We start from the raw sequence: 27119 nt of genomic DNA, 5'->3' as shown, positions 1-27119 counted from the left end.
GCCTGAGGCTGGATTTCGGCGTAAGATTTGGGTAAATAAATAGATAACTAGAAATTAAATTTCCTTGTATTTCACTTATAATCTTGATTGTTTACCTCACTATGTAAAAATCTCTAAGTCTTTGACTACGTTCGTCCTGTCTCCACACAAAGTCTTCCAATTTTAAATCTATATTATATTGCCTTACGGTCAAATTCAATATTGCCACGTTGAAGCCGATAAGGTTCGCTATGCTGTGGCCTAGATTGCAGGTGATCATGGAACCCAATTGAGAGAGAAAAAACAGTCCAATTGTAAAGAAGAATCCACATTCGATCAACCCTAAGCATGGCAGGAAAATCAAAATCGGTGTATTATTGTACTATATAAATTGAGCCGAATGAGATGACCAACTCCAAAGTCAATATCCCGAGGCGGTCTACTCCAAATACCCTTCATGGAAAAGCGCAAGAGGGGAGAAACCTAGTCTAGACAATAGATACCTGACATATACCTTGGGGCCTTTCCAGTGACTCGTACATGGTTTTTTTCCCATTATTTTCTCCCTGCTTTCCCTGTCTTGGTATTCTCGTTCGATAGCTACCTTAGGTACATAGTGGAAATGCAGTCATGCAGTTGATTAGTGTTGATTTCTACGCCTAGCCAAAGCAATTGTCACATCAATGATACATTAAACGATCCCTTTTTTATAGCTCAATTGTTGCCAAGGACCCGGGGAGAACTTAGCCGGATATCTCAATTAGATAATAACACTTTTGGTATATTTACTAGTGCAAAGCACGGATCAGTGAAGGAAAGGGGGTGGGTCGTACCTTGAACAATATACTTTTATGCATTATGTAGCGTCCCCAGGGTGGCGTAGTGGTCAGCACCTCTGGAACGAGGTCAGCGCCTGCCGAAGGGGATTTTGGCCTTATGATTGTCAAAATTCACTTGTAAAATATAGGTACGTAGGTGGCTTATAGGTTCGAATCTTGTAGAGAATAAAAGGTTTCATTGCTGGTATTCTTATCCTAAACAGTCTAATAAACGCTATAATACTTCATAGGAGTTAGAGAAATGCTTAAGGACGTGAGTCAGATCTTTTTTTTCTTTGGGTGAGAAGGGAGAGCTGATCTATCAACACTAGAAAACTGGTAGGAAGACTTTGTATTGATTATAAGAGAAAAAGCATGTTAATAGGATAACTCTCACTACTAATTAGATGCGCCGCCAGCCCTCAGGGTCTAGATGCGAGAATCAGATAATCAATCAATCAATCATACATTATGTAGTGGGAAATAGAATTGTAAGCAACAAAAAAACTTCCTATGTACAGCAATGATTCAATCTTATGCTGCGACATACTAAAACATAGGTGATTCTTTGTCAGCTAGCTTATATAATATAAGGATAATGGAAATAGCTCATTGAATAATCGTTCGAAACACGAAAAATGATTATTTCGGAATTTCGGCTAATGACTGGGTGTCTATAAATTGCATCATATAATTTTCTAACAAAATTCTTGCTTTCACTCCTCCGGTAGCAATCCGCAGGCGAGTAAGACAACCTCGACGTGGGGGTGGAGACTGGTCCAGCCGCGGGGTAGGTGGGATGTACCTGTCGCTCCCACGCCATTTAATAATGGTTCAAGTATAATTGGCAAGGCGATAATAGCGCGTTCTGTACATTTTGCCTACGTGGGGGGACAGCTGACCCTCTATTTTATCTGTCTTGAATTAGGTGGAGCATGGTCTATTAGCTAGTTATTGCTACAATACTCTTCTCGGACTTCCTCCTTACTTCGCCCTGTTCGCCGTTTTACGCTTTTCTTCTTCTCACGTCTAACTATCAACTTTCACCTCTCACCATTCGATTTTCTGTGAACATATTCAAAACAGAAAAGCTAAAGACAATCTTGTAAATATGGCTCCCAGACCTCTCACAGGTGGGGTTTACGTCCCGACGGTAGCTTTCTTCCTGCCCAATGAAGAAGTCGACGTGGCTACTGTTGAAAAGCACGCTGTTTACCTCGCTAAGGCCGGCGTTGCTGGTATCGTCGTACAAGGAAGCAATGGTGAAGCCGTGCATCTCGACCGGGAAGAGCGAAAACTCATCGCGCGCGCTACACGCAAGGCTCTCGATGCTAACGGATTCGATAAAGTGCCTGTCATCGTCGGGACTGGCGCTCAGTCAACACGCGAAACTATCCTCTACTCTAAGGATGCCGCCGAAGCGGGTGCGGACTACGTGATCGCCCTGCCACCGTCGTACTACAAGGGTCAAGATACAGTGCAATCGCGACGAGCCTACTTCACTGATGTAGCCGATGCCTCGCCCGTCCCTGTCCTGATTTACAACTACCCCGGTGCCGCCAATGGCGTTGATCTCACCTCGGATGACATTATTGCTCTAGCTCAACACCCCAATATTATCGGTACCAAGTTGACGTGCGCAAACACTGGCAAGCTCGCTCGTATTGCTGCCGCCGTGAAACCCGGCTTCTTTACGTTTGGTGGTTCCTCCGACTTTACGCTCCCAACGCTGGTCGCTGGAGGCCAGGGAGTTATTGCCGGTGTGGCCAACGTGATTCCTCGTGCTTCTGTCGAGGTCTATAAGCTCTACACCGCCGGCAAGGTTGCTGAAGCCCAGAAGCTGCAGTCCGTCGTCGCCCGGGCTGACTGGGTTACCATTCAGGGTGGATTCCCTGCCGTCAAGGCAGCTCTGCAGGCATTCAACGGATACGGAGGTGTGCCTCGCCGACCAACGCCTGCGGCTGACGTCGCTGCGACCAAAGAGGCTTTCGAGGAGGGTTGGTCCGTTGAGACCTCCCTGGCGAAGAATTAGTTGCATATCTCTGTCGTTAATTGAATTCCGAATCATAGATATCCAATGAACAATTTCCGTGTTCAATCTCATCATCCATACCATTAACCCCTCAATCACGGCCTTTTTCCCGAACAGCATTAATTTCCTGGTACCCCGCGAAATAGTAGACTCCCCACGCTAGGCGACGACTACGCCGTTTAACAGCCTGAATTGTTGGAATTTGTGAGAGAAATGTGGGGGTCTCCCACGCTCTTCGAAGGATAACCCCCCGCCCCCGCATGGCTCGGCGGATGGCCGCATGTAAAAATAATCATTAGGCTAATGACGATAGACTTGTAGCTAACTAGCGAGCTGTCTTTTTAATATCCGAGAGCTTCCCGAGCTTCCCTCTCGCTTCTCTTTAGATATTATTTTTTCTTCTTCATCAAATAATTATCTTTTAGACAATATCTTTCATAATGGTCAAAATTAAGTCCATTGAGTACTTCCGCGTTAAGCCGCGCTGGCTCTTCGTCAAAGTTACCGACGAGAAAGGTGGATATGGCTGGGGAGAGGCTACATTGGAGGGCCACAGTCTTGCAGTCGAAGGTGCTCTCGACGAGATCATCACCAGAATAATTGGCTATGAAGCGGAGTACGATCCCTTTTCCAAATAATTAGAAGGTCAAAATACTGATTGAACAAGTGACATTGAACACATTTGGCAAACCGTGTGGCGGTTGGGTTTCTACCGTGGGGGTCCGGTCTTTATGTCTGCCCTGGCTGGTATCGACATTGCTCTCTGGGATTTGAAAGGCCGCAATCTTGGTGTGCCTGTACACCAGCTGCTGGGCGGCAAGGTGCGCAACAAAATCCAGGTCTACGCGTGGATTGGCGGAGACCGCCCAAGCGATGTTGAGGCTGCTGCGTATGTCTCCTCGACTAGCCTGCCTCCTTACCATAACAGGTACTAATCTATATTCTACAGGAAAGAGCGTATTGCCCAAGGCTTAAAATGCATCAAAATGAACGCTACCGAAGACGTCAACTGGCTAGACTCTCCATCCGTTCTCGAATCCACCGTCGAACGCCTCAAAACCGTCAAAGCGCTCGGTCTCGATGCCGGTCTCGATTTCCACGGCCGCCTACACAAGCCAATGGCCAAACAACTCGCCAAAGCCCTCGAGCCTTACAAACCACTCTTCATCGAAGAGCCGTTGCTCTGCGAACACCCTGAAGCCCTCAAGCAGCTCTCGGAACTCACCACCGTGCCAATCGCATTCGGCGAGCGCCTCTATACCCGCTGGGACGTTAAGCGGTTTTTGGAAGATCACTCGGTCGATGTCTTACAGCCGGATATTGCGCATGCTGGCGGTATCAGCGAGACGAGACGTATTGCGTCAGTTGCTGAAGCATATGATGTTGCTATTGCCCCGCATTGTCCTCTCGGCCCATTGGCCCTTGCGGCATCAATCCAGGTTGCATTGAACACGCCCAACTTTGTTATTCAAGAGATGTCCCTTGGAATGCACTACAATGTGGAAGCGGGTGATATTGATTTGAACTCTTATCTCAAGGATCAAACCGTGTTTGACATCCATGAGGGATACGTCAACGCGCCAACTGGCCCAGGATTGGGTATTGAAATTGACGAAGAGTTGGTCAGGAAGATTTCAAAGGAAACAGAGCCATGGCAATGCAAGGAGTTTTATGGTTCTGATGGATCAATTCGCGAGTGGTAGTTACGTTTTTCTTTTTTTTTCAGCCCACAGCCTTAGGGTTTATTGCATATTTCCTGGACAGAAATTAGATCACTACTTAATCATTCATATTCTGTATTCCTAGCAATGAATAAAAATCGCCAGCTCTTTTTTTCCTACATATGTACCACCACATACATAACAAAACAATTAAGCCCATGAACGTGTCGCTCGGAAAGAAAAGCGACTCCCCATCGAACGTGGGGTAGCCCGACAGAAGCCAATTCGGCCATACATTATCTACTCCTAATCAACGAGAATTGTCAACCTTCATACGCGGCAACACCGACAAAATGCAAGCGATTACATCCCTATTCTCCCTCGAAAACCGTACAGCCCTGGTGACGGGTGGCACGCGAGGAATCGGGGCCCAGATGGCCATTGCCCTGGCCGAAGCAGGCGCCGACATCATTCTAGTACAGGTAGTTTGTCATCGTACCCAAAGCACGTAAGTTGAATATGGCTAAGATGAGCAAATAGAGAGACACCTCCAACCAACAGACGAAACAACACATTGAATCTCTTGGCCGAAAAGCAACCATCTACACCGCAGACTTAGGGTCTCGTCCGGCCGTGTCGGACCTAGTGAAAAAGGTGCTCGAAGATGGCCACGATATCTCAATTCTCATAAACTGCGCTGGCATCCAGCGACGACATCCTGCTGAGAAGTTTCCAGATAGCGACTGGGACGAGGTAAGCCTCAGCTTTAACGTAGTCAAAATCCATGACTACGAACACATACTCATTGAAAATACAAGGTCCTACAAATCAACTTAACGACCGTATTCACTCTCTGCCGCGATATCGGGGTCTATATGCTCACTCGCCCCCCATTCCCCGGCACAGAGTCTACGTCTCCGAACGGCGGCTATCGCGGGAGCATCATCAATGTTGCATCTTTAGTATCATTCCAAGGTGGCATCACCGTGCCTGCTTATGCGAGTGCCAAGGGTGGAATCGCGCAGCTCACGAAAGCGCTTTCGAATGAATGGGCTAGTAAAGGCGTGAATGTAAACGCGATTGCGCCGGGCTATGTGGCGACGGATATGAATGAGGCGCTAATCAATAATCCTGTACGTGCAGAACAGATTCTGACTAGGATTCCGGCGGGGAGATGGGGGACAGGAGAGGACTTTAAGGGGGCGACGCTGTTTTTGGCAGGGAAGGCTAGTTTGTATGTCAGTGGGGAGGTGTTAACAGTGGATGGGGGGTGGATGGGGCGGTAATTTGTTCTATTAATTTCGGGTGGGATATTTTCAATTAAAATGAAAATTGTTCCTTTTATGATTTCCTATGTTTCCTTTGTATATACGCTCAAAATACTGCTGCTGATGTTTGTCGTCTTCTTGCATGCAACCGAAAAATGACTGCTCGTTTACTATAAGGTAGATTTCAAGGTTGTTAATACACATATATTCTGAAAAGCTTAAATCCATTTAAAACGACATGTTTATAACGTCGAAGTCACAGTGTGCAAGTAATAGATAAAATAACGGGACTGTTTACCTTCAATAGCCCTCAAATACCAAACCGTCGCAGCGAGAGAATGAAAGGGTCGTATGCTCACTCCTTAGAGCCGTAACATAATAAATCTCGACGTAAGCAAAAGTTGCAGTCGTGAATACTGTAATTTTACAGCTAAAGACTTATATAATCAAGTAGGGCTTCTTTTGACGTTGATTTGTCATCGGTCATGCATCATCATGTCAACCAACGAGGAAACTTACCAAATGCGGAAAGTAGTTTTCAAGGGTCCCTGCCTTTTTGGTCCCCGACAAGCCGGGGCCGTTGCGTAATTGAATCTTTCTACGTTTTTCAATTTCATTGTTAATATTTGGGGCTATATACATTAAAATCACCTAACAAATAAAATAATACAACATTAATGTAAGTAGCAATTACTGTCCGTGAATACTCATCAAAAGCTGATCTACTGTCCACCCTCCCTGTTTCCCTTCACCCAGACTATAATTCCCGCCAAACATATTCAACAAACACCTCTCAACACCATCCCTTGCTTCGCGACTCAACGAGGTCAACACCTCTGTCATATCCAATACGTACTGCGCACGATTCACATTGCCCAGTTGGTTCATAAAATGACTTAACAAAAACGCCTCCAACTGCGAGATTGATTCTCTCCAAACTGATCTTTGTTCGTACATCGCGCTATTCAGCGTGGCCAGGCGGTCGTATGATGCATCCTTATTATTGATGAAGTCGAGTAGTAGATGACTTGTTGGCTTTACCGAGGTTACAGTGGCGATGGTATTGTGATAGCGAGATGACACGCATTCCTGGATCATTACGCCGATATAGAACAAACACGTGATGCGGTCGTGTTCATATAGGTTTGATGCTGGGTCACTGCTGCCTTGTAGGCTTTCGAAGAAGGAGGTTCGCAAGATGTTGACGGCTTCGTAGATAGATGGGTAGTGTCGGAGTCCCTCGGATTGTAGGTTGCTTGAATTCGCCATCAGGCTGCGCATGTCTTGGATAAATGATATTAACCATAGGGATCGAAGTTTTTGGATATCAGCATTGTTGTTGGTGGGATCAGTGAAAGAAGAGGCCTCGTGACGAGATGATAGGTAGGCAATCGACGCTGATATCTCAGAAATATTGTTTGATGGGAAGAACCAGGATGGTTTTGACATGAGGGAGATTCTAGTATTTGTCAATATTAAGAGTCACTTTTGTGGAAAAGAAGCCTTACAATTGCAAAACCAAGCCTAAACGCCAATTTTCTTTTAGAGAGGACATGCCGCCTCTAGCTTGGATCATTTTTTCCAGTCCATCGCGGTGAATCCGCCATGCTTCTTCAGATCCCCAGTACCTCTATACATCTATCAATCAGCACCGGCGGTAGAAAAATCAAAATGTTAGTTTGAACGAACCTCAAAAGTAAGCATCCGAACAACAGCTGCGAATGTTGCATCATTCAACGCACTCTCTTTGTCGTTCATCCATTTGTTAATCAACGACACGGCTTCGGCCTTGTATTTCAATACCTCGACTGCATGCTTCTGGCCATGTAGATAGGATAGATGCGCGGCCGCGTGTGCTAGGATTCCATAAAATGACGCTGCATTCGAAAGGTCTAGCGGAAACCAGACGTCTCGCATCGGGTTAAAATCCATTGAGGGGGATTCCTCAAACATCATTGCAGCATGCGAGCTCAACCCTGCGATATGTTAGACTTGCAGTATATATTGGTCACGGGAGTCAAAACATACAATGATGCAGTAGCTCGTGATGTCTAGTGGTCAAATTTATCGGAAAGGTGTCGAAGGGATCCAGAGCAAGAGGCGACAAGATATGGTCCAACCCTATCAAGGGCTCTGCTGGCAAATCAAAATTCGAAAAATCAAAAAATTCCGCTTCAAAGTCGAAAAGGCTATCCTGTCCAGGCGCGGTATAAACATCTTGTATGTTTTCCGCTGTAGTACTCGCTAGTATATCGAGGTTTCGTATTGCTGCTATATTTTCCTTATGGCTTAACTTTTCATATTCCGCTAGTACAATCCCAACCGCATCTGGCTGAGGTTTGACTATTTTCGGCTTCGCAACTAACTGTCTTCCCCGTCTGTCAGGTTTCACATTTTCTTCTCGCTCTATTTTTTGCTGCTGCTTCCTCTTCCGCCACGACTGCCGCATGGCATAGCTGCGAGCACGGTGCGCATCTTCCGACGATACAAACTCAAATGTTTGAGCGGAGGCAGTTTGTTTGTTCTGCTTCTTCTTCTTCTCCGGATTACTTTGCAGTGCAGGAGAAGAAGAAGATGTTAGATCTATAATTATTTCTTCTCCTGGTGGCATTGAGACTTGAAGTTTTTTGTATTGTCATATAGTGGTGGCTCGATGATTATCGACTAGTTGATTCAGCGTTCAGAATAAAGTCGCATGATCGGCGTAGACTAGGATAAACCCGTGGAGGTGGCCCACCAGTCATAAATTCATGTTTCAGTGACAGTTAAACTGGATTGCATCGAAGCGGTTGCTGTGTGGTGTGACTCAGATATCTCGGATCGCTTTCACCGCCTTTGGCTGCCGCCTATGCGAAGTCTGCTGGTGTTGCGTAGTCTCATCGGCCAATAATATCGCGCATATCAGCGAGAATTCCGCCGTCGTGAAGCCTTTGGCGGCCAATTGGAGGAAAGACAACTGTACTTTTCTGCCGCCTTGGCATTTCTTTGCGGCGGTCTGAACCAAATGGTTTAACGCTGGAATCTCGCCTGGTTCGCCAATTTCGCCGATTATTCTCCACTTTATTACCATTTATATGAAACATAATTGGTTCCAAGTAGAATCCAATAAAATCATCTCTACAATGTTTACAACACTCGCTCAATTCATACGCAAAATAAGTAGGGTCTTTGAAGTTCAAAATGGCTGGCTCAATTCTTGTCTATATTTTTTAACAAGACATGCTCATTCATGCGACAAACAGATCAAATAAAATAAAATCAGCGGTAGCTTTCATTGCGAAACTATTAGGAAAGCTAACTCGCGTCGTACAACCAGATGTAAATTGCGCCTTGGTTGAGTTGTAAAGAATAAAAAAGGAAACACAACATTTCATACATTAGTGTAAGAGATCCTAATTATGTATCACCCCTGTTGTAGTGTTGTACATTATTGCACCTCTTCCCAGTCACGCAACCCGAGGGCTCCCTTCAAATGAATTGTGCTCAAATTTAAAAAGCGAAAAGAGCAGCGACAGCGGCCAGGAGACCGACAGTGTTGACCTTGTTGCCGGAGGCAAGGTTAGTGAAGGCAGGGCTGGTGGAGGTACCAGTGGTGCCGCTTCCGGGAACGAGGCCGGAGGAAGTGGCAGTGCCGGAGCCGGGAACAACAGAGCTGGAGCCAGCAGGAGAGGTAGCAGAGGCAGTAGCAGTGCTGCCATGAGCGGTGGTGCCTGGGGCAGTGGAGCCGGGGGCAGTGCTGGCGGGAGCAGTGCTGCCTGGAGCAGAGGTGGCAGTGGCAGTGGCAGAGGTAGCAGAGCCAGTAGAGCCGCCAGTGCCCTTGAAGGCATCAATACCCTTTTGGATGGCAGCGGTGATACCAGAGGCAAGAGTAGCGGCAACACCAGAGAGGGCGGAAGGAACCTTTCCAGAGATGGTGTCGGCAAGCTTCTTGGCAGCATCGTATTGTCCTTGAAGGTTGGTTTCAACAGTAGCACCCTGACCAGCAGCAACGAGCTGAGACTTCTTGGAGATCAGGTCGCTGATGGCGGTGTTGATGGTGCTGGTCAAGTCCTGGACGGGAGAGGTGAGCTGAAGAGCATCACTCTCAGAGAGTGTCGCCTCGCTGGAGAGGCTAGAGACACCGCTGTTGGTGGTGGTGGTGATCTTGCTGGCGGCAGCGAGCAAAGCGGTGGTGTCACCGCCGGAGTAGCCGGTGATAGCTGTGTCAAAGCTCTTGACTTGATCCTGAATGCCGGAGAGGACGGATTGGAAGGCAGCGAGGTCACGCTGGGCCAAGGTGGCCTTGCGTTCGACGACAGTAGGGGTGGCCATAGCCTGGACGGCAAGGCCGAGGGCGACAATGGAAGTGGTGAACTTCATCTTTGCTATGCTCGATCAACGAATGTGTCTGTACTGAGACTGGATTAACGAGTGTGTGGTTTGACGAGAAAGCACGAGAGTTGATGCTGGGAGAATGGAGATGAAGGGTGAAAAAATCAACTTGATTGGGGATGGGAGGAGTAGATCCCTTATATAGAGCCTAACCTGCCCCCGGCTGACCTTTCAGGAGTCGTAGTCACACACCCTCAGATCATATGTCAACTCCTCCACAGCCCCAAACAATAGATACCGGCCGAGGCTCCAAAGGTGGGATGATGCTGAGTGGGCCCTGCTTATGGTATCTCGCCACCGTAAGTGGATGCCAATGGATGGCGAGGTACAAGGATTATTCGGGAAAGGGTCTAAACCCATCGCTGGCGACATATGGGCTTGCGACGCCATCATTAATTTCAGCCAGGAACGACGAATGGGATCCGGGCGAGCCGCTCGCTTCGGCCACATATGACCGCCAATTTTCGAAGGCTGAGAGACTCGTTATTTCATATTGCTGTCAACGATGCCTTTGATCGATGTCAGTATATCTACATTACATGTATATCGGTCAAGGTCTCACAGGTTCGCGACCACCAACGTCATCTGTGTAAGAGAGCAACGATTGACCTCTCCTCGCCCAGATCGCTGTGCCACAGACGCCATGTTGTGACGCTCTCCATCTGACTCGCGGCTGCCAAGCAGCTCCGGACCTAGCCAAGGGGCAACAGTAGCTAGGGCAGCTTCCGTTGACTGAGATTGGATGTATTTTCAGGCTGACCACAAAATGAGCGATATTAGGGTGAGACATACACGGCAAACGAGCCAGGTCTAAAACTCCAAGTTGGGCGATAGAGGCATCTGTGAGCCATGGCAACTTCCAATGGAGACAGCACCTCTACAACCCTTGGGCAGACCATCGTCTCTTGTGAGTTAGTCCCGCAGCCGCTGAGCATATGTCTATCCCCAGATGGGAGTCCCATCCCCGACGCCACTAGACTCCGTAGCGAGATTGGACAACAGGCACGCAGACCGTAGCATCCAACAGACGGTCTTGAATGGGGGCGGCCCATTGGCCTGGACTGGGCGACAAAATTAAACGGGAGTCCCGGCTTACCCCAGAGCGATGGAGGAAAAGCACAGACGAGCTAGTTCGATCGCTCCATCCTTGATTCGAACGTATCCCAGTAAATATAGTCTCGTTGCTCCATATAATTATGTTACTAGCGGGTGCGCCACCAATCCTCCTCTGGGAGCGATTATTGGCTCTACCCTAGCATGTGCCTTTTGCCTCCCTCTCCTCCCCGCGTGGGGTTCTCCTGGTCCCAAGCGAACGCAGACAATCCTGGTGAATACAACGCTATATCCAGACGAGCGCAACCAGTGTTAATTAATAGTAACAGCGGCTGGCTGGCTCGGCGGGCAGAAAAGGAGGCGCGTGGCTGATTGCAAAGAGTTCCCCCGGACGAGTGAGGGTAAGATGGGCGGTTAGTAGTCTGGCAGACTCTGCGACCTCACGTGCATCCTCGGCTGGCGCTCTCCGCTCCGTATAGTCCATAATTCCCCGCAACACTACTCAGTCCTAGTTATTTCCTAGTATTTCTTCCTGATTATTAATGGCCGACGAGACCCCATGGCCTGCTGCTCACTACTCAATCTCGTTAGCCAGCAACACCTGAAACGGCTGTCGTTTCTTAACTAAATCGCGCAGCACTGCTGCTGCTTTTGCCATCAGATCGGTGATGGGCAGATCACGTTTTCCCCGGATCGCCAGAACCATCTCCGAGGTGGTGTGCTGGAGCGAGGGCGGACAGTGCACATTAATATTCTTTTGCTGGGGCGCTCTGGACGCCAACGTAACGGTGGCATACTTTAGGCATGCTTAAGACTCTTATTATCATACTAACCCCAATCGTTTAGTGGGTACACACTGTATTTACATGTCAACAAAGACAACACTCGACATCAACCCCTCTTGCTATTGGACAACAACTGCATAGCCTCCAATTTAGCGCCCTCGGAGTAAGGACATGCTAAGAACGGAGTAGTCAATATGCATCTGACAGGTCCAAGAACGCAAGCGTACTGTGCTGAGTGGACGAGTCGTGCATTCCCATTACGTGATAATACAGGATGACGCTTTCCTCTTTCAGGATGATGCCACCTCTAGCGTTCCTGCAGAATTTGGGCTTTAGTTATGTATGATTCGCCTACGGGGTAGTCTGGAGACAGACCACTCTATACACGGGGAGTTTTATAGCCGCTATCAAATTTCCGCTACTACTAGCAGCGTCATTATCGGCTGGAGTGATGCCATCGAGGTGGTCAAACCAATATACCTTCACATATCATGTGCATCGACTAATTTGGGTATTGTGAACAGCTTGAACAGCTATACGATTGTTCTTTGTAAGGAATAGACGTAGAAAACTATAAACGACGCCGAGTATCTCAAATTGCGCACTCACGCATCAACCAAACCCGAAAACTGGCCGACTCTTTTCCAGCCCAGCCTTGTTCTAGCCTCGTGGACTTTTTCAGAAGATGATTGGCGTTAAGCTAGCTGCGGTTTGACAGGGATGATGACACGGTAATTAAAAGGATGGCGTATAGGTACTATCTAGGCAAGCATTCGAGGCTGTCAGCTTCCACCCTTGTTGGTCAAAATAACAAAGAGACTTCCAGCAAGGGTAAGAAGCCAATTTAAATTTAAAATAAAAATAAACGCCTTACATGTATGGCCATGGCAAACGGAGCTCTGAACATAGACTCCATAGAGGCTCAGTGTAAAGGTGAGCAACTCCACGTGGGATAGATGGATATACCGAGGTCGATAATCCGCGGTCCGGAATCCATCCCTCTCTGGTCTTTGTTTTATATGGAGCAAACGAGAATATGGTTACAATATTGTCATAGAAGGACCCGAAAGATGTTTCAAGATTAACATTTCATTTCGTATACGTGATATCCGCACTCGAGTCGTGTTTGTGAGTCCGGTGCAATGCAAACAAACGCAAGAAGGATTCTCCATGTTTCTATCCCCTTTAAAAAAAAAACACCCAGCAAAAGCATCATCCCTGGCTCGTCATGGTAACATTAATGCAGTATTGTATGTGACCATCGCTAAACGCAAAAATGTGAGATTATAAAATGTTCGGCGCATATCTAGCGTCATGCTTTGATGGCATCGTGATAATAGCAAAAAAAAAGTTTTTTAACAAATAAGTCGCGAGTTCGTGTGCTAGTTTTTGTCAAAAGAAAGGTGTTGTAGGGAGCTCCAACGAAGCAAACCGACGCATTTCCTACGTCATAGGTCCACCTGATAACTAGAAGCGAAGGCTTGCTGATCAGTAGCTCTTTAGTCTCTTAGCAAAAGGGTGATTTCGGGAGTTGTTAGCGCTCGTTTATGAGAGCAAGCGTATGCAGTGACAGTTGTCACCTTTGATATTCCATATCTGCTTCGATCCTCATACGAGCTGGCTTCGAACACGTCACGTGATCAGCCCTCTTGTCAACCGGTACAGTATCTCAACTTCAGCTCAATCTTCCTCTTCTCCAGCCACGGAAGCAAGCTGTTCAAGTAACAATCCGCAGACTGCACAAGCTCGTTGTGACGCCGAATCCCTCAATGCCATCTCGCGCAACCAGCTCGTCGCTTTTGCCAGCGCCTGTCGGAATTCCTCTGGCTTCGGACCCGAGTCAATCGATAATTCGATCAACAGAACTGTCGTTGCTTGGACTAGATAATGCAGTGCAGACCACCATGGTGCAACCTGACTAAACCATGTAGCGTTGTACACGGCAGGGAACAGATCCAGCATTCGGCAAGCTGCCTGTACACAACTGATTGCCGTTCTCTCGTAAAAACTATCATCGTTACAAGAAAACTGGTCGATTCGGTGCAAACACGGTTTGCAAATCAATATCTTCGTACTATAAAACTGTAGCCCTAGCCTGAGACGATAATTGTCTCGGCTCGCCACGCTCGGGTCGTCTATAAATCGAAATGCTCCTGGGAGTCTCGAAAGCCACGCGTCCGCTTTAATATTGAGATCGGTGATGACGATCTCCGGGTCTGTCGGCGAATTTTGAACGATTTCAGGGGCGTATAAAGTCTCGACGACTTGCCGCATTAGTCGCGTAAGGTCGATATAGCACACGAAGAAGAGCGCATAGTTCGGCCGGAGGATATCTCTCGCAGTACGAATGGATTGCGATGTCAACGCTGGGGAGGTGTCGCCAGTCGGTTTGGTCACAACATGTCCGAGCAGAGAGTTCCGCATTCGGTTATCTGCCATAATCTGTGCGACTTGTGCATCATTAAAGCCTTCTTCCTCGAACGGAACAGGCAAGGGTGTTGTACAGAAGTCGCGCTCAACGCCGAATGGCCGGCCAGTCATATTCCCCAGAAGCGCCTCAAGGGTATACAACGACCACCATACTTTGTAGCGCGACTCCTTCGATGCGAGAGTCACGTAATTGCTTTCGCTACGCAGGTTCAGACCCATGCCAGTTGCCGATCGAATGGCCAAGCCGCATATTCTCCACGCCCTATCAACCAATCAGATTTCCATATAATCCAGAGCGTCATTGGTGGCGAATTCCATTACCTGTTTGCATGGCCTAAAGAAAGCAGGAGAAATGCAGTTAGTCCTTCCACCTGGGCTTGCTGCAGGTCAGGGTGACCAAGCAGGGAACTGTCTTTCATGCCTAATCGCCATGCGCGAGAAAAATATTGCAATGTCTCCTCACCAACGTCAAGCGAACTGGGCTGAATTTGATGATGGTAATTTCGAGACGCGATCGCAAATACCAGGTTCAAAATGGCCAGCCATCTCCGTCCAGGTCGAGCAAAAGGGGCTGAATAGAAAGAATTCACCTGACTTAGAAAGGTCTCCTTTCCAATAATCGGAAATGTTCCATGCACCGTATTGAAGAATGTCAACACCAGCCGGTTCGCAACCACACGAGAGGGTCGTTCCAAAGGATCGAGGTCTTCGATGATCGGAATATCGGCATCGTCTAGAAAATAGCTTACTGACGCAATAGAATTGCGGTCTTGGAGGTCTTCTTCCGGTGGTGTTTGTTCGGTTTGTTCCGCGTCCACATTGTTCGATTCTATCTCACGTTTGAGGTTGTATAACCAGGACGTTTCGGAGTGTCTGCCCACGAACCCCAGGGCTATTGATCGTTCATTTCGATTGAAATCTTCTTCCGTGTAATCTGCGCCGCTCAGAAAATCGGTTAGAAATGGTCGAGCAGGATTACTCGAATAATCCGAGTCTGAAGGCCCTGGTCGAGTCAACGCGAAGTCATCGGTACCTGACTTGTCGCCATCGATCCTGTACTACAAGAACTACATTAGGTTATTGCTGGGGGAAGGGAAAATACGCAATAGGGGATCGGGAAACACCATCGAACTCGGCAAGTGCACCTACTCTAGACAAAGTGTCTTGGATAAGTTGGACGTCCTGTTGGTCAAGCTTTGGGTGTAAATTGTTAAAAAGCTGTTCATATTCTTGTATCTGCTTCGCATAATCCCTAAGCTGTCTACACGGTCCAAGTTAGTCAGATTGAATATCACAAGCTCAAAAGGTCGGGTTAGTGACTTCGCTGTTCGTTCACGTTTGCGGTCTCCGTATAGACAGCTCAACCCCAGGTCTTGACAACGCTGGCACACTGGACGATCACCGCTACATTTTGTTTTTTGCTCTCGACAGGGCTCACAAGCATGGCCAACCCGTTTGTTTCCGCTCGATTGCTCAGAAAACACAGGCGCCCTGGGTATGGCTACCTTGGCACCCCCTACCCGACTGGAGGGGTGTTTGTCGGGCACGCGTAATCGAGAATCCCCCACCAGTGTACTTGACGAGTCTGAAAGATTTTGAGCCCATTCAGGATTTCCCGGTTGAGTAGATGGAATGGATGATGCACGTTCTGGGCGTTGCTCGTCCTCCATTGTAAGCAGTACAGGTTATGGCATGGAAAAATATCGCCATGCCAACCTGTCCTAGTGCCTGAGGTGCATAATCGGTTGGCACAGGATAGAGCCAGCACCAGCCTTCTGCGGAAGCCCTAGTCGTGCCCAAAATGGCTTAGGTGGATTTTTATTATTTAGTTATTTTCTATCGGTTCGTCCTTAGTGTGCATTTGCAAATATGCGACGCAGGTAGGAGCCAAGGATCTGCCTGTGAGGATTAATTGGTTCCGGGAGACAAGAGAGAAGAAGCACTATCACTGCGAAAGGAGTCATTCGGCCATTGTGGTAGGCTGGAAGAAACAACCGTAAAGCGAAACTGTGCCTCTCGGAGCGGGTCGGCTTTGCCAGTTGCAAGACGAGCCGACAGGCGGGAACAATTGAAAAACGAGGCGAACATAGACGAAAGATTTAATACCAGTCGGTTTCCCTTTTACAATATGTCTTTCCAATTTCTCATGCTCTCAAATGCCATCTATCGTTCCCCGCCAGTCATTCATTCACGTCTCCGCTTTGTGGCAAAAGTGCAAAGCAGCATGGACCTCACAGAACGGGTTGTTGCCTGGAGAAATTACAAATTCTAGAATGCAACTCTCCCCACAGGTACAAATGCTGCGGCTGCTGTCTTGACGGTAGAATGCCTTCTCTGGTCGTCAACTCAAATTTGTGGCGGCAAACCTTAGATCGAGGGAAGAGCGGGTAAAGCCGTAATATTCCCAGATCCTACCGCGAAGGATATCGAAACGCTTGCCATTGTAAGCTGAGCACAGTATCGTGGTGCCTCCTGAATGATCAGACCCGAAATAATGGTGCAGCGACCCACCAGTGTCGCCGAGGGTGCTATGCAGGATTCGCCGAGTTCGGGTGAGCCATGATTTGGGCAAGCGCCAACGTTGACAATAAAAAAGGAACGCCTTTTTTTTTCTTCTCCCGGAAGCGAGAGCCGCCTATCAGGTCCAGGCCAGCAGCGGTTGACAGGTCCCGCTCTACAGCTAGTGGTGTTTCGTTTGAGGCCTCCACCAGGTGCTTATTTAGCGCTTGCGACAAACATATCAAGTTGTGCATAAAACACTTGCCCTGGCATTGACCACATGCATAACAGTTTTTCAGCAGGTATCTTCACACCTCGTTTTCGCGATAATGTTACGATGAAGCCCATTCCCGAGCCTCCATCTGCGATACTTCGATATTCAGCAATGACAGATACCGAGTGGCAGCATGGCCATGCATTATGGCTTGCACACTCGGTGAATAATGAATGGTCCCATCGCGAGTTCCAGCCTGCCTAGAGTGGGCTTAAGTCGAGCCCTCGATCGAAAACGCCACCGAAGGCCATCGACATCTTACAGCTTTTGCCACTGTGGCAAATGCAGCACCTGCGCCGACTCATACTTAAAAGTACACGACTTAGCACTGGAAGAGAACATCCCCCAATGAGAAGAACAAGGAAAGTAAGACCGGGTCGACGAAGGTCAATGGTGTGTGATCACTCAGTAACCAGATGGCGCGAATGGCATTACAAACGATTTTGCTTACGATTACGTGACCTCAGCAAATTCCCCACTGAATTTGCCCCGCCGAATCGACATTCCCAAGTTTTTGGAACGGTCTCATGAGTCATACGGCGACGGTTCGGTGGCGGAAAACGATTCGGTGGAAAATGATTCGGCGATGCGTTACAGTATGTTGCATAAAAAGGTCTCGATCGTACCTTTCACTCGACCGAAAATCGATGTGTATCACGTGGTGACTTTGTCACATCTGCCCAGATATCAGGGGGAGATCGTACTACACCAAATGTTTCGAGATAACACTCACTGAAAAGCGGTTTGATCTCAAAATACATGCCCATCAAAGAAGATCTGACGTCAACGTCGGGAGCGGCCCCCAGTGCCGAATGGCAAGAGCACGGAGCTTTCCTTGCACGACAATCACACCTGAATAATCGTCGAAAACTACACTGCAGGCTACTCGATCTGGTGGAGAGCAGAGATCGTCTGCTATTTAAAAAAAAGTCCACGTCGACGGGCTTGCGCGTTGGGCAGGGGATGATGTAATGAGGAGAACAAAAAAGGCGGGTGGTGGCGAATTTCCCCTGGTTCGTTCCGCCGCGATCGCTTATTCGCCCGTGGCCCGGCATGGGGTCACCACCAATCGTGGAGCGGTTGATTGTGTGTGTCCGTTTTGCTTGTTGGTTATATGATTCTCTCGGGTCTTGCTACCATGCTATGGACTGGGCTCCCCGCTCTCCCCCGGTGCTACAAGACACCATCAGCAATAGGCACAAGAACAACGGTACCATCATTATAATGATCACAGTACACACGCTGTCAACTGGTCTCCTATCTGCCTCCGTATTGCAAATTTGTCATTGAACCTGAAACTAACATACATCACTTGCATGCAGCTTGATTTCTCGATCCACTACACGACTCTAATCTTGATTTCTAGCAGAATTCATCAGAAAGGGTGCTTTTTATCAGGTGGGAATAATGATGGGAAAAGGCCAGGCCCGCCCTTATTATTGGTAGGAAGAAATCCCTTGGCCCAGTTCGGAGGCTTTATAAGGCTCAGGCTGCCGCATTTGACGGTGATATATTCCCACCCGTCCCAGTTCAGCTCAATCGGGTACCCTTTGAGCCTCAGAGGGTCCGACCATTCACCCCATTCGATCAATGTCACCTGAACGGAAAATTACATGTTGGTGAGCTGCGTGTATTCTGTGTTGGGCTTGAAGAACCTAAAGGGAACGGGAAAGGGGAGCGAAAACTAGAGGGATCGACAAACCTTGAAGGCTGTAATAGTCACCAAGCCATGACAATTGGCAATGAGTCCTCGAAGAGTATTCTCAGTGAGATCATCGAGACACTTGATACTGTCCAGAATCCTTTCGCCTTCGGATTTCTCCAGCGGACAGGAGTCGATGCTTTGATTTGCAGGCACTAGACTCGTAGTCGATTCCTCTTCCTGGTTAATCTGTCCTTGCGGCTGAGATCTGAATGTCGGTGGTGGCGGCGGGCCGTTCAAATTTATTCCAAACGCGGTCCTAGGAGGTCTGCAAAATGGTGGAAGTGCACCGATACAATCATCGTCGTCGTCGTAGCTCCCGGGCCAAAAGCTTAATTTTCGTTCTGGCTTCGATGACGTTACTGCATTCCTGAACAGCAAGGTTTCAGGATTTCCATTCTGTGGTTGTTGCTGCTGTGCCGATGCTGTGGGATTGAACAGCGTAGTGAAGAGATTTCCACTTGGTGGCTTTTGCCGCCGAGCACCCGTCACGTCTAGCGATAGGGATTCTTTGAAAGTCTCATCTTGAGTCGTGACATCTTGTTCCAAGAACGCGGATGAGTTTTGGCTCAGTGCTTGTTCTATCATGGAATATACAGGTGAGTTTCTAATGTCCGAAGTGAGAGACCCCCCTCCGGCTTGTGGGTTTTTCATGATGCGTGCTTGAGAACGTGTTATTGGCATTTTTTCTGTAGGTTCGTAGCTGCGTAGACAATAAATATATCAATGAGAATAAATTATTTGATTTGTCCGTCAAGGTTGTGTAGATATGTGGATGTTTAGAAATGTTTACTTTTACAATGACCAATCTGAAAGTCGAGCGATCAAAAGGCGTCAGCCAGAATTTGTATTATGAATCCGAATGAAACACCATAGACAACAAAGAATGTTTTAATGTCTAGACAAAGAATCGTATGGCTGACGATATTGTCAGTTTTCAAAACAATGAATGGTGCTAAGCTGAGAAATACTACAAACAAGAAATCCACTCATGGGTTTTGTATACAGTTATTTTCAATTTGGTTCTCCAGATACACTCGAACGAAGCATAGACACCTCGCGGATGACATCGACTACACAATCCTCGCTTTCGTTTGAGGTAAGTAAGCGTTGGACATCATTGGCAGAAGGTTTGACAAGGCTGACAAGCCGAGAGCCTGATGAGTTGCCGGGTGGGCAAGCTTTGAAAAGCGTCTTCTCAATTTCTTTGCCGTGGCAACTCCCGCGGAGCGTGAGCTTCTCGAAAACCCTATCTTTCGATGCCATGCAAAATGACTTACAAATAATTTCTCAAAACTTATTTCTATCCAAGAGAAGCGATGCAAAATTGTCTTCTTTACCGACAGGAGTCACCATCTATGCCAGGGATGGGAAACAACTCCAAAGCATTTGTTGTATCCGAGCTCAGCGGTATGGACACAGTGCCATTTGGTGGCTTTAGCCCTTTTCATATCCGTGCATGGGCTGTTGATCACAACGGAACGTATTTCAGCAAGCGATATCATGATTTTACAGTCCCTCAGTTTCCCTGTCGAAAGGATATTGTAGAGTTGAATATTTGCCATCCGAATATTTACCTGATGAAGCGGAAAGACGAAAAGATTTGATTTGGCGTGGGCGTTTCTACTGGTTATTGGGACATTGCGAGCACTACATGCAATCTAAGGGAGAGAAGGTAATACAAAAGCACACTTGTGACAATTTTTTAGGGCTGGCGTTTGACAATTCCATAGGAAGTCAGTCGTATCATTGTTGATCATTGTCGTCGCCGAGTTGAATCGTCACTCTTTAGTTCGCCGACCAATTTCCAGTTTACTGCTGCAGAAGATGTAAAACCACGTATCTTGACTCTCTGCCCGCCTGATATTTACGGATTTGTGCTTCAGGATACGAAATGGAGCAAACAGCAATCCCTAACGAGATACCACATGGCTAATTTTATTTAGTGATTTTTTTTAGCTACCATCTAAATCAATACTGCTCTCAATATGCAGCGGGGAACGACGATCCTTCTACATGGAGGCCCATGCACTATAATTCGCGTTGGTCGTGTTGCAACTAAAATGTTTAGACGTGGTTCAACTTAGGTCCTACACAACCACTTAGCCAATATCCATACATTCGTCCAGTCCATCTAGTAAAATAAAAATCCTTTCAGGTCGCGTCGTGCCTGACAGATAAAATTAATACTTCGATAGGAGTAGAGGGCCGCCGGTGACTCTCAAAGCGCCAAGATGCTCCATGAGTAATGGGCGTTCCAACACAACCTGGTGTGAAATGTTGGATAGCACCAGCGACGCACTTAGCGTCTCTCTAAAAAACCAAAAGCAAAATAAACTACACAGACATCAATGTCAAGATTGCAATTAGATAATTGGCTCATTATCTATCCAGCTAATGAAGAAAAAATCGGCATGGAATGTACATGCACGTTTCTGCTTCAATATTGTTGTTCCAGAAGCATTATATACATTCAACACAACAACATCATACACATAATTCATTTATATAAAAAATGTATGTGATGCTAAAACGCTCGGTAAAATGCCACTTATGCTCAGCGTGATTGGCCGCATGCTAATGAAGCGCTCACTGAGCACGTCATCACATGTACGCATATCTAGTCGTGATCAGCCACCAAGATGTTGTGCGTTCCTCTCAATCACTCAGCATTGCTAATCTCTGCCTTCCACGTCTCAGAGTTTTTGAAAATAGTCACACGATTTATCCGATTCGCGAGGGTTGGATGTGTTATCCTTCGTTGGTTCGGTGCTAGCCTATAGCAGTATCTCTTCAACATTATTAGCGCACCAGGAGTGATCAAACTATGCTCTTATCAGACCACCACATCTCGATGTCGCGATGTGACCCGCCGAAGGCGACAATAATCCGAGTCGCTAGTCGCTAGATGCTTACTATAAAATTCCGAGTGCAGCTAATAAGAATGCATCGTACTCGGTGTACAAGGGAGCTCTGAAACACATGTGCGATCCAATTCTGACCAAGATGTCGCTACCCAAAGAAAAGGATCTGAAAAATGACTTGATCGTCAGTGTAAGCAACCGTGATGTCAGCCTGGGTTTGAAGACCCTATCACAGGGTGCAGATACTCCAACCTATGCCGAATCTGAGAGATCCTGGAAGTCATTCTTCTGGTCGAGTAAGCTCCCAGTTGTGCATTGGAAGTAAATGCGTATTGCTAAAATGTGTAGCACTCGATGTCCCGAAGGAGGAAGCCCGTTTCCTGACAAAGCTCGACTTGACACTCATATCTTCGTCGGCTCTAGGTGTCATGTGTCGATACCTTGACCAAGCCAATATCACCAATGCTTTTAGTACGTGGTCTATCGAAAAAGTAGAATTTTGCTTACAGGTTCTAAAGACAGTGGTATGAAGGAGGATCTTTCGCTTTATGGAAACGAACTCAACTATGCCAACGCCATTTGGAGTGCGGCATACGTATTTGGACAGATTCCTTCGAATCTTCTTCTTACCCGAGTAAGTTGCCTGACAATTACAAGAAAAATACACTGATAGAAATTGAGGTCAATGCTCCTCTTTACATTGCATTTCTCGAACTTGGCTGGACCATCTTTACCTTTGCTACTGCAGGTGTCAAGAATGTCAACCAACTCTATGTATTCCGCTTCTTGTACGTTTTGTGATCCTCGAGGTCTCATACCAGCTCTGATCATTCTAGCGTTGGTCTGTTTGAGGCCGGTCACTTTCCAGCCGTGATGTACGTGTGCTCGAGCTATTACAAACCTCACGAATTAGCTCGGCGCAATGCTCTGATTCAAATTTTTACCTCAGTCGGGCCTCTCTTTTCGGGTTTCTTGATGGCAGCGGTGTATACTGGACTGAACGGCGTCGACGATCTGGCTGGATGGCGATGGATGTTTATGTGGGTATCGCTCATTCATCAGACCGGGTCATGCTAACAAGAGTAGCGTCTGCGGTTGTATCTCCTTTCCTTGTGCCATCTGGACTTCGGTCGCGATGCCTCAGCTTCCCAGCCGAGCAAAGCCCAACTGGTGTGTTTCCTATTTCTCGACAGTCAGCTAAATATAGCTAATTCTTTTAGGATATTCACAAAGGAGGAGGTAGACTTAGCTCGCGCCAGAATGCCAACCGAGGCTAAACCTCACACTGGGTTGTTCAAATGGAGAGACATTAGGCGCTGGCACACGACGTGGCACGTATACCTCTGTAAGCACATTGGTCAGTACACTTATCCACACACGTTAATGAGTGCAAAGTTCCTCTTTTCTTTGCATTCATGACTCAGTTTGGCCAGGCTGGAGGATCTAGTGAGTTGTTTCTACCTATGTCGCATTTATGCCATTAACTGTCGTAGTGATCTACTGGGTCAAAAGCTACAATGTTAAGGGAAAGCCGCCTGTATTTTCAGTCGCCGAGATTAACCTTATTCCTCTTGGTGTACATCTCACTCTCAGACACCGCAGAATTAAGCTTACAGTGTTCAGATCAACATCATTACCATTTTCTGCGCCCTTCTCAATTCTTGGATTTCCGATAGCTTGCCTGGCTCGGCCAGGTGGCCGGGTATGTTGTTTGCCAGTGTGATGGGAATCATTTTCCCAATCGCCCTTGCTGCCACCCCTGTCCACCCTCCAAACAGAGCCACTCGCTGGGCCCTTTATTGTAAGACCCCATCCCCCGCGACTAAGAAGCGAGAATGAATGCTGACTCTCTATTCCTATAGACCTTACTTCTCTTTCGGGAACTGCCGGTGGTCTTTCTTGGACATGGGTAAATGAAGTGAATAGACATGATCCGGAAAAACGGGCGTACATTTCTGCCTTGGTTAGTTATGTTGTTTATCCCCTGATTAGTTAGGGCTAATGGTCAAATTTAGATGAACGCGTTTGCCTACATATTTACTGCATGGGTTCCCATTTTTACATTTCCGACCTACTTACAGCCGTACATCGTCACCGGTAACTACATCACGGCCGGGTTTGGAGCATGCGCGACTATATTAGTTCTCGTCATTCGATACTGTTACAACCGAGATCTTAAGGGGCAGCATTCTCAGCGCTCGACGTCGCCTGAAGACAGTGAATCGGCACAGTGATACTGGATGGCCTGTCATCTGATATCGATATGATAAACCTCCACATTGACTAGAAGCACAATAATAGCGGTTAGTTGAAACAGCATCGACCGAACTGTCCAAGTACAATATAAGAATTCAGATTATTAGTGTCACAACCGGTAACGAGTATGAACTAATTGATGCATTTATTCAAATACTAAGTATACTAAAGAAATAAATCGACTATTATCAGAAGATTCAATAAACCCCAGTCAATGAATAAAAAACTAGGAACAATATGTTGGATTTCGGGTATGATATATTATACTATAGATACGATATGGACTTGATATATAAAAATACTTAATTTACAACAGCATATTATTGTGCTTTGACATATATATGAGCTAATTTCTTTTTATATTAACTAACCCTTAACTCTTTACGAAATCAGCCTATGCACACTTTAATGGTAATAAGGAAGCATAGCAGAAATTAAAGAAAAGAAACATTATACTGGAATATCACAGGGCCATTCCCCGATCTCTACGATAAAGATTATGGACGAAAAGTAGTAAATCATTTAGAAAAATGAAGAAGAAAAAGACTAGAGATTTCTAGAGATTTTTATAAAAAGGATTATCATCACTTAAATAAAGGGCGAGTCAAAAGTAGCAGGAAGAGTGAATTAGAGAGTGGACAAAATAGTAGAATTTACTCTTATTGAGACGTATGTACTTAACTCATTACTGATATCTAACTGCCGAAGCGTACGCCGAGTCAACATCAATCTGTCCCACACTGCCTGCATTATCCGCAGTGACCTTGGTGCTACCGACGACGAAATTATCAATAACAAAGTTACTAACATTCACTTGGGCGCCGGTAATAGAGTCGTAGAATACAGGTAGTAGGCTCTCAGTAGTATTGAGGTCAGAAGAAGCAAACTTTTCGATCCATGCATTGCTAATTGTGACATTTCTTAGATTTTCAAGAGCACAGATGCGGAACAGGCATGCAGAAGGGCCTTCAGCGCGGAAATTGGACCAGGTTATATCTTGCATTGTATTGCTGACGTTGGCCGTGCTGTGGTTTGAAGAGATGCCCGTGGTGCTGGCGGTATAGGCGTTGTCGGAACCAATCAGGCCAGGGTTGTCACCCGCATTGTCATAGCTTTGATGAATGACGCTCACGTCGTTGATAGTGATGTTGGAAAGCTCACGCGAGGCCCAGCCGAATTGTACGACGGGGGCAGTGGCATACTTCCAGACAACTACCCCATCGATGTTGATATTGGAGTAATAGGTTTTGATAGTGTCGTCGTTGACATGATAGAAAATATCGCGGGCCTGAGAGCCAGGGTAAAATTCTAGTCCATCTGTCTGTGCGTAGAAAGAGCCGACTTGTTTATAGTCAGTCGCGACGGTAGTCATCAGGGTAAGATCGCCATTCCAGTCCATAGAGTTGAAGGGAGGAGTGTTGACGGTTGGGCCGTTCAGGGTGAAAGTCTGTTGGGAACTTCCTGTCTGGCCGCTCCACATCCTGAGGCCATTATTGTCGCTGCCAGTGGTATAATTAGAGTCTGGGTCTGCATACCAGACGTATTGCTCTCCTGAGAGAACTCCATGGCCTGTTGCTTTTACTTCCGATCCAGTATTCGAGAACTCGACCGCACCTTTTACATATGCACCTGGTGCAAAATACACCCAATTTACGCTGCTACTCAGCTTCATGTGGCTGTATCCAGTACAGTAGTAGACCCCCGGTTTGAATATAACGGCGGATGCTTGAGTTGAGTCTAGTCCAGATATCAACCCCTCCTGGACTACCAGCGACGAGGACGACGACGATGAAGGGATGATTGACGGATCCTCCATCGGGCTCGCAAAAATTAAAAGGGAATTCCAAGGGGATTTCTCTTCGGGACCTGAGATAGTTTGAAGGTCGTCCCCAAATTCCACAGAAAAACGATATCCGCGAGGGTTGTACGGAATTGAAATATATACGTCACCTCCATAAGTGGTGGAATTTAGGTTGAGATTGGTTGGCCGAATAGTATAGTTGCCGATGGACCAGTTGTCACTTCGAGAAATTTTAACAGTAGCGTCAGAGCCGTAAAGAAAGGAGCTCCACGCCATGGTGGTGCCGACTCCGCTTGCATTATCTGTGCCCATACCATTTCCTGGAATACTCTCGTAGGCAAAGGAGTCGTAAAAGGTACTCAAATTGTGGCTAATACTTGATGCTACCTGAACACTGTACAAGTGTGACTGTCGGACGTTGCCATCTTGAACTGGCGTTCCGGTATTGACTTCTCCTGTCGCATGCCACCATGTCTTCAGGTGGCTCGTGTCTGCAGTATTGTTCGAAGCTGAGTTAAATCTATTCCTCCTATACAACGATGAGGCGTCAGCGGTATTTAGCAGTGTTACTGCCAGTGCGACTTGAATGGAGAAGCGCATGGTCGCGCTATATGTAGGGGTTATCACGGAGGAGCAAATCGTCGACCATGACAGCTAGCCATATTGAGGGGTAAAGATAGCCTTATAAGATAATGAATGGCAGACTGAATATGCATTGCGACCAGTTGTCGGTGCTGGTGGCCGGTTGTATGAGAAGTGAGTAGTCGTCATTTCCAAGATGTTAGTGCATCGCAGATCAGCTCAAACAGCGAACCGGGATATAGTAAATTCGGCAATTAGGTACTTTCTCCACCTCGTAGACTTTAGTATCTCTAAGTATTCTTCATCATTTCTTCATCCTGCAACTGTCCCTCGGGTGAAGTAACAAATCACATCTGCCGACAAGAGCGGGCTCATGAGCCTAATTGTTGTCGCCGTTTCAGCATGCGGAGTGGGAGCTGCAAACAGCGCAAACTCAGCAAAGTCGAGTCAGGATCTCACTGTGGAGAGGTCGAAATGCGACTTCATTGGCTGAGGAGCCCCTTAACCTAGCCCGACCTGGTGATTTACCGGCGGAGTGAACGAATAGGCAAGAAACAAGAAGCAAGAAATGAGAAATTAGAGTCATGGAAGTAGGCAAGATAGGCTAATTATGATCTCAATAATATCCGCATTGTCCGACCTATTGCCCGGCCCGAATAGCGATTCTTTAGCCTTCCAGTTGGTGTTTCTTTTCATGCTTCCAATCCGTGGCCAACCAAAAAACGTCAATGCGCTCGGCAGTTA

General features: G+C 47.0%; 9 protein-coding genes across 9 annotated transcripts; 4 read left to right on the top strand and 5 right to left on the bottom strand.

Annotated features, from left to right (window-relative positions):
• Positions 1-1547: 1547 nt before the first annotated feature.
• BGW36DRAFT_387238 (dihydrodipicolinate synthetase family protein) lies at positions 1548-3112 on the top strand. The gene has a single exon (XM_046217093.1). The coding sequence runs from the start codon at positions 1909-1911 to the stop codon at positions 2827-2829; it is 921 nt and encodes a 306-aa protein (XP_046068229.1). The 5' UTR covers positions 1548-1908; the 3' UTR covers positions 2830-3112.
• On the top strand, positions 3113-4670 carry BGW36DRAFT_410703 (mandelate racemase/muconate lactonizing enzyme family protein). The gene is made up of 3 exons (XM_046219153.1): positions 3113-3445; positions 3497-3718; positions 3779-4670. Exons 1-3 carry the CDS (start codon positions 3270-3272, stop codon positions 4530-4532), a joined length of 1152 nt encoding a protein of 383 aa, XP_046068228.1. The 5' UTR covers positions 3113-3269; the 3' UTR covers positions 4533-4670.
• Positions 4671-4761: 91 nt separating this feature from the next.
• Positions 4762-5883, top strand: BGW36DRAFT_410702 (putative gluconate 5-dehydrogenase). Its single transcript, XM_046219152.1, has 3 exons — positions 4762-4972; positions 5031-5243; positions 5309-5883. The coding sequence occupies exons 1-3, from the start codon at positions 4844-4846 to the stop codon at positions 5774-5776; spliced, it is 810 nt and encodes a 269-aa protein (XP_046068227.1). The 5' UTR covers positions 4762-4843; the 3' UTR covers positions 5777-5883.
• A 133-nt stretch (positions 5884-6016) lies between these two features.
• On the bottom strand, positions 6017-8557 carry BGW36DRAFT_387233 (fungal-specific transcription factor domain-containing protein). Its single transcript, XM_046217092.1, has 5 exons — positions 7787-8557; positions 7448-7734; positions 7267-7388; positions 6278-7217; positions 6017-6217 (listed from the first exon to the last, which is right to left on the bottom strand). Exons 1-4 carry the CDS (start codon positions 8367-8369, stop codon positions 6449-6451), a joined length of 1761 nt encoding a protein of 586 aa, XP_046068226.1. The 5' UTR covers positions 8370-8557; the 3' UTR covers positions 6017-6217; positions 6278-6448.
• A 690-nt stretch (positions 8558-9247) lies between these two features.
• Positions 9248-10117, bottom strand: BGW36DRAFT_400287 (hydrophobic surface binding protein A-domain-containing protein; the record flags this gene model as incomplete). Its single annotated transcript, XM_046218618.1, has 1 exon — positions 9248-10117. One exon carries the CDS (start codon positions 10115-10117, stop codon positions 9248-9250), a length of 870 nt encoding a protein of 289 aa, XP_046068225.1.
• Positions 10118-13647: 3530 nt separating this feature from the next.
• On the bottom strand, positions 13648-16067 carry BGW36DRAFT_400286 (putative C6 transcription factor; the record flags this gene model as incomplete). The annotated part of the gene is made up of 4 exons (XM_046218617.1): positions 13648-14659; positions 14719-15430; positions 15522-15658; positions 15718-16067. The coding sequence occupies 4 exons, from the start codon at positions 16065-16067 to the stop codon at positions 13648-13650; spliced, it is 2211 nt and encodes a 736-aa protein (XP_046068224.1).
• Positions 16068-18545: 2478 nt separating this feature from the next.
• Positions 18546-19556, bottom strand: BGW36DRAFT_431446 (uncharacterized protein; the record flags this gene model as incomplete). Its single annotated transcript, XM_046220987.1, has 2 exons — positions 18546-18767; positions 18873-19556. The coding sequence occupies 2 exons, from the start codon at positions 19554-19556 to the stop codon at positions 18546-18548; spliced, it is 906 nt and encodes a 301-aa protein (XP_046068223.1).
• A 2322-nt stretch (positions 19557-21878) lies between these two features.
• Positions 21879-23970, top strand: BGW36DRAFT_303412 (major facilitator superfamily transporter; the record flags this gene model as incomplete). Its single annotated transcript, XM_046211876.1, has 12 exons — positions 21879-22032; positions 22085-22207; positions 22255-22370; positions 22418-22524; positions 22573-22776; positions 22823-22906; positions 22957-23081; positions 23132-23182; positions 23230-23312; positions 23360-23537; positions 23599-23699; positions 23752-23970. The coding sequence occupies 12 exons, from the start codon at positions 21879-21881 to the stop codon at positions 23968-23970; spliced, it is 1545 nt and encodes a 514-aa protein (XP_046068222.1).
• A 707-nt stretch (positions 23971-24677) lies between these two features.
• BGW36DRAFT_431444 (lypothetical protein) lies at positions 24678-26393 on the bottom strand (the record flags this gene model as incomplete). Its single annotated transcript, XM_046220986.1, has 1 exon — positions 24678-26393. One exon carries the CDS (start codon positions 26391-26393, stop codon positions 24678-24680), a length of 1716 nt encoding a protein of 571 aa, XP_046068221.1.
• Between the last annotated feature and the right edge of the window lie 726 nt (positions 26394-27119).

The sequence above is a fragment of the Talaromyces proteolyticus genome (assembly GCF_021365285.1).
Source record: "Talaromyces proteolyticus strain PMI_201 chromosome Unknown BGW36scaffold_11, whole genome shotgun sequence".
NCBI classification, from domain to species: domain Eukaryota; kingdom Fungi; phylum Ascomycota; class Eurotiomycetes; order Eurotiales; family Trichocomaceae; genus Talaromyces; species Talaromyces proteolyticus.
This window is presented reverse-complemented; position numbering and strand designations above follow the sequence as displayed.

Coding starts and splice junctions, on each gene's coding strand:
- BGW36DRAFT_387238 (XM_046217093.1), top strand. CDS start 1,909: ATGGCTCCCAGACCTCTCACAGGTGGGGTTTACGTCCCGACGGTAGCT.
- BGW36DRAFT_410703 (XM_046219153.1), top strand. CDS start 3,270: ATGGTCAAAATTAAGTCCATTGAGTACTTCCGCGTTAAGCCGCGCTGG. Junction 3,446..3,496: donor ATAATTGGCTATGAAGCGGA/GTACGATCCCTT, acceptor TGATTGAACAAG/TGACATTGAACACATTTGGC. Junction 3,719..3,778: donor AGCGATGTTGAGGCTGCTGC/GTATGTCTCCTC, acceptor TATATTCTACAG/GAAAGAGCGTATTGCCCAAG.
- BGW36DRAFT_410702 (XM_046219152.1), top strand. CDS start 4,844: ATGCAAGCGATTACATCCCTATTCTCCCTCGAAAACCGTACAGCCCTG. Junction 4,973..5,030: donor CCGACATCATTCTAGTACAG/GTAGTTTGTCAT, acceptor ATGAGCAAATAG/AGAGACACCTCCAACCAACA. Junction 5,244..5,308: donor CAGATAGCGACTGGGACGAG/GTAAGCCTCAGC, acceptor TGAAAATACAAG/GTCCTACAAATCAACTTAAC.
- BGW36DRAFT_387233 (XM_046217092.1), bottom strand. CDS start 8,369: ATGCCACCAGGAGAAGAAATAATTATAGATCTAACATCTTCTTCTTCT. Junction 7,735..7,786: donor TCACGAGCTACTGCATCATT/GTATGTTTTGAC, acceptor AACATATCGCAG/GGTTGAGCTCGCATGCTGCA. Junction 7,389..7,447: donor TTCGGATGCTTACTTTTGAG/GTTCGTTCAAAC, acceptor ATAGATGTATAG/AGGTACTGGGGATCTGAAGA.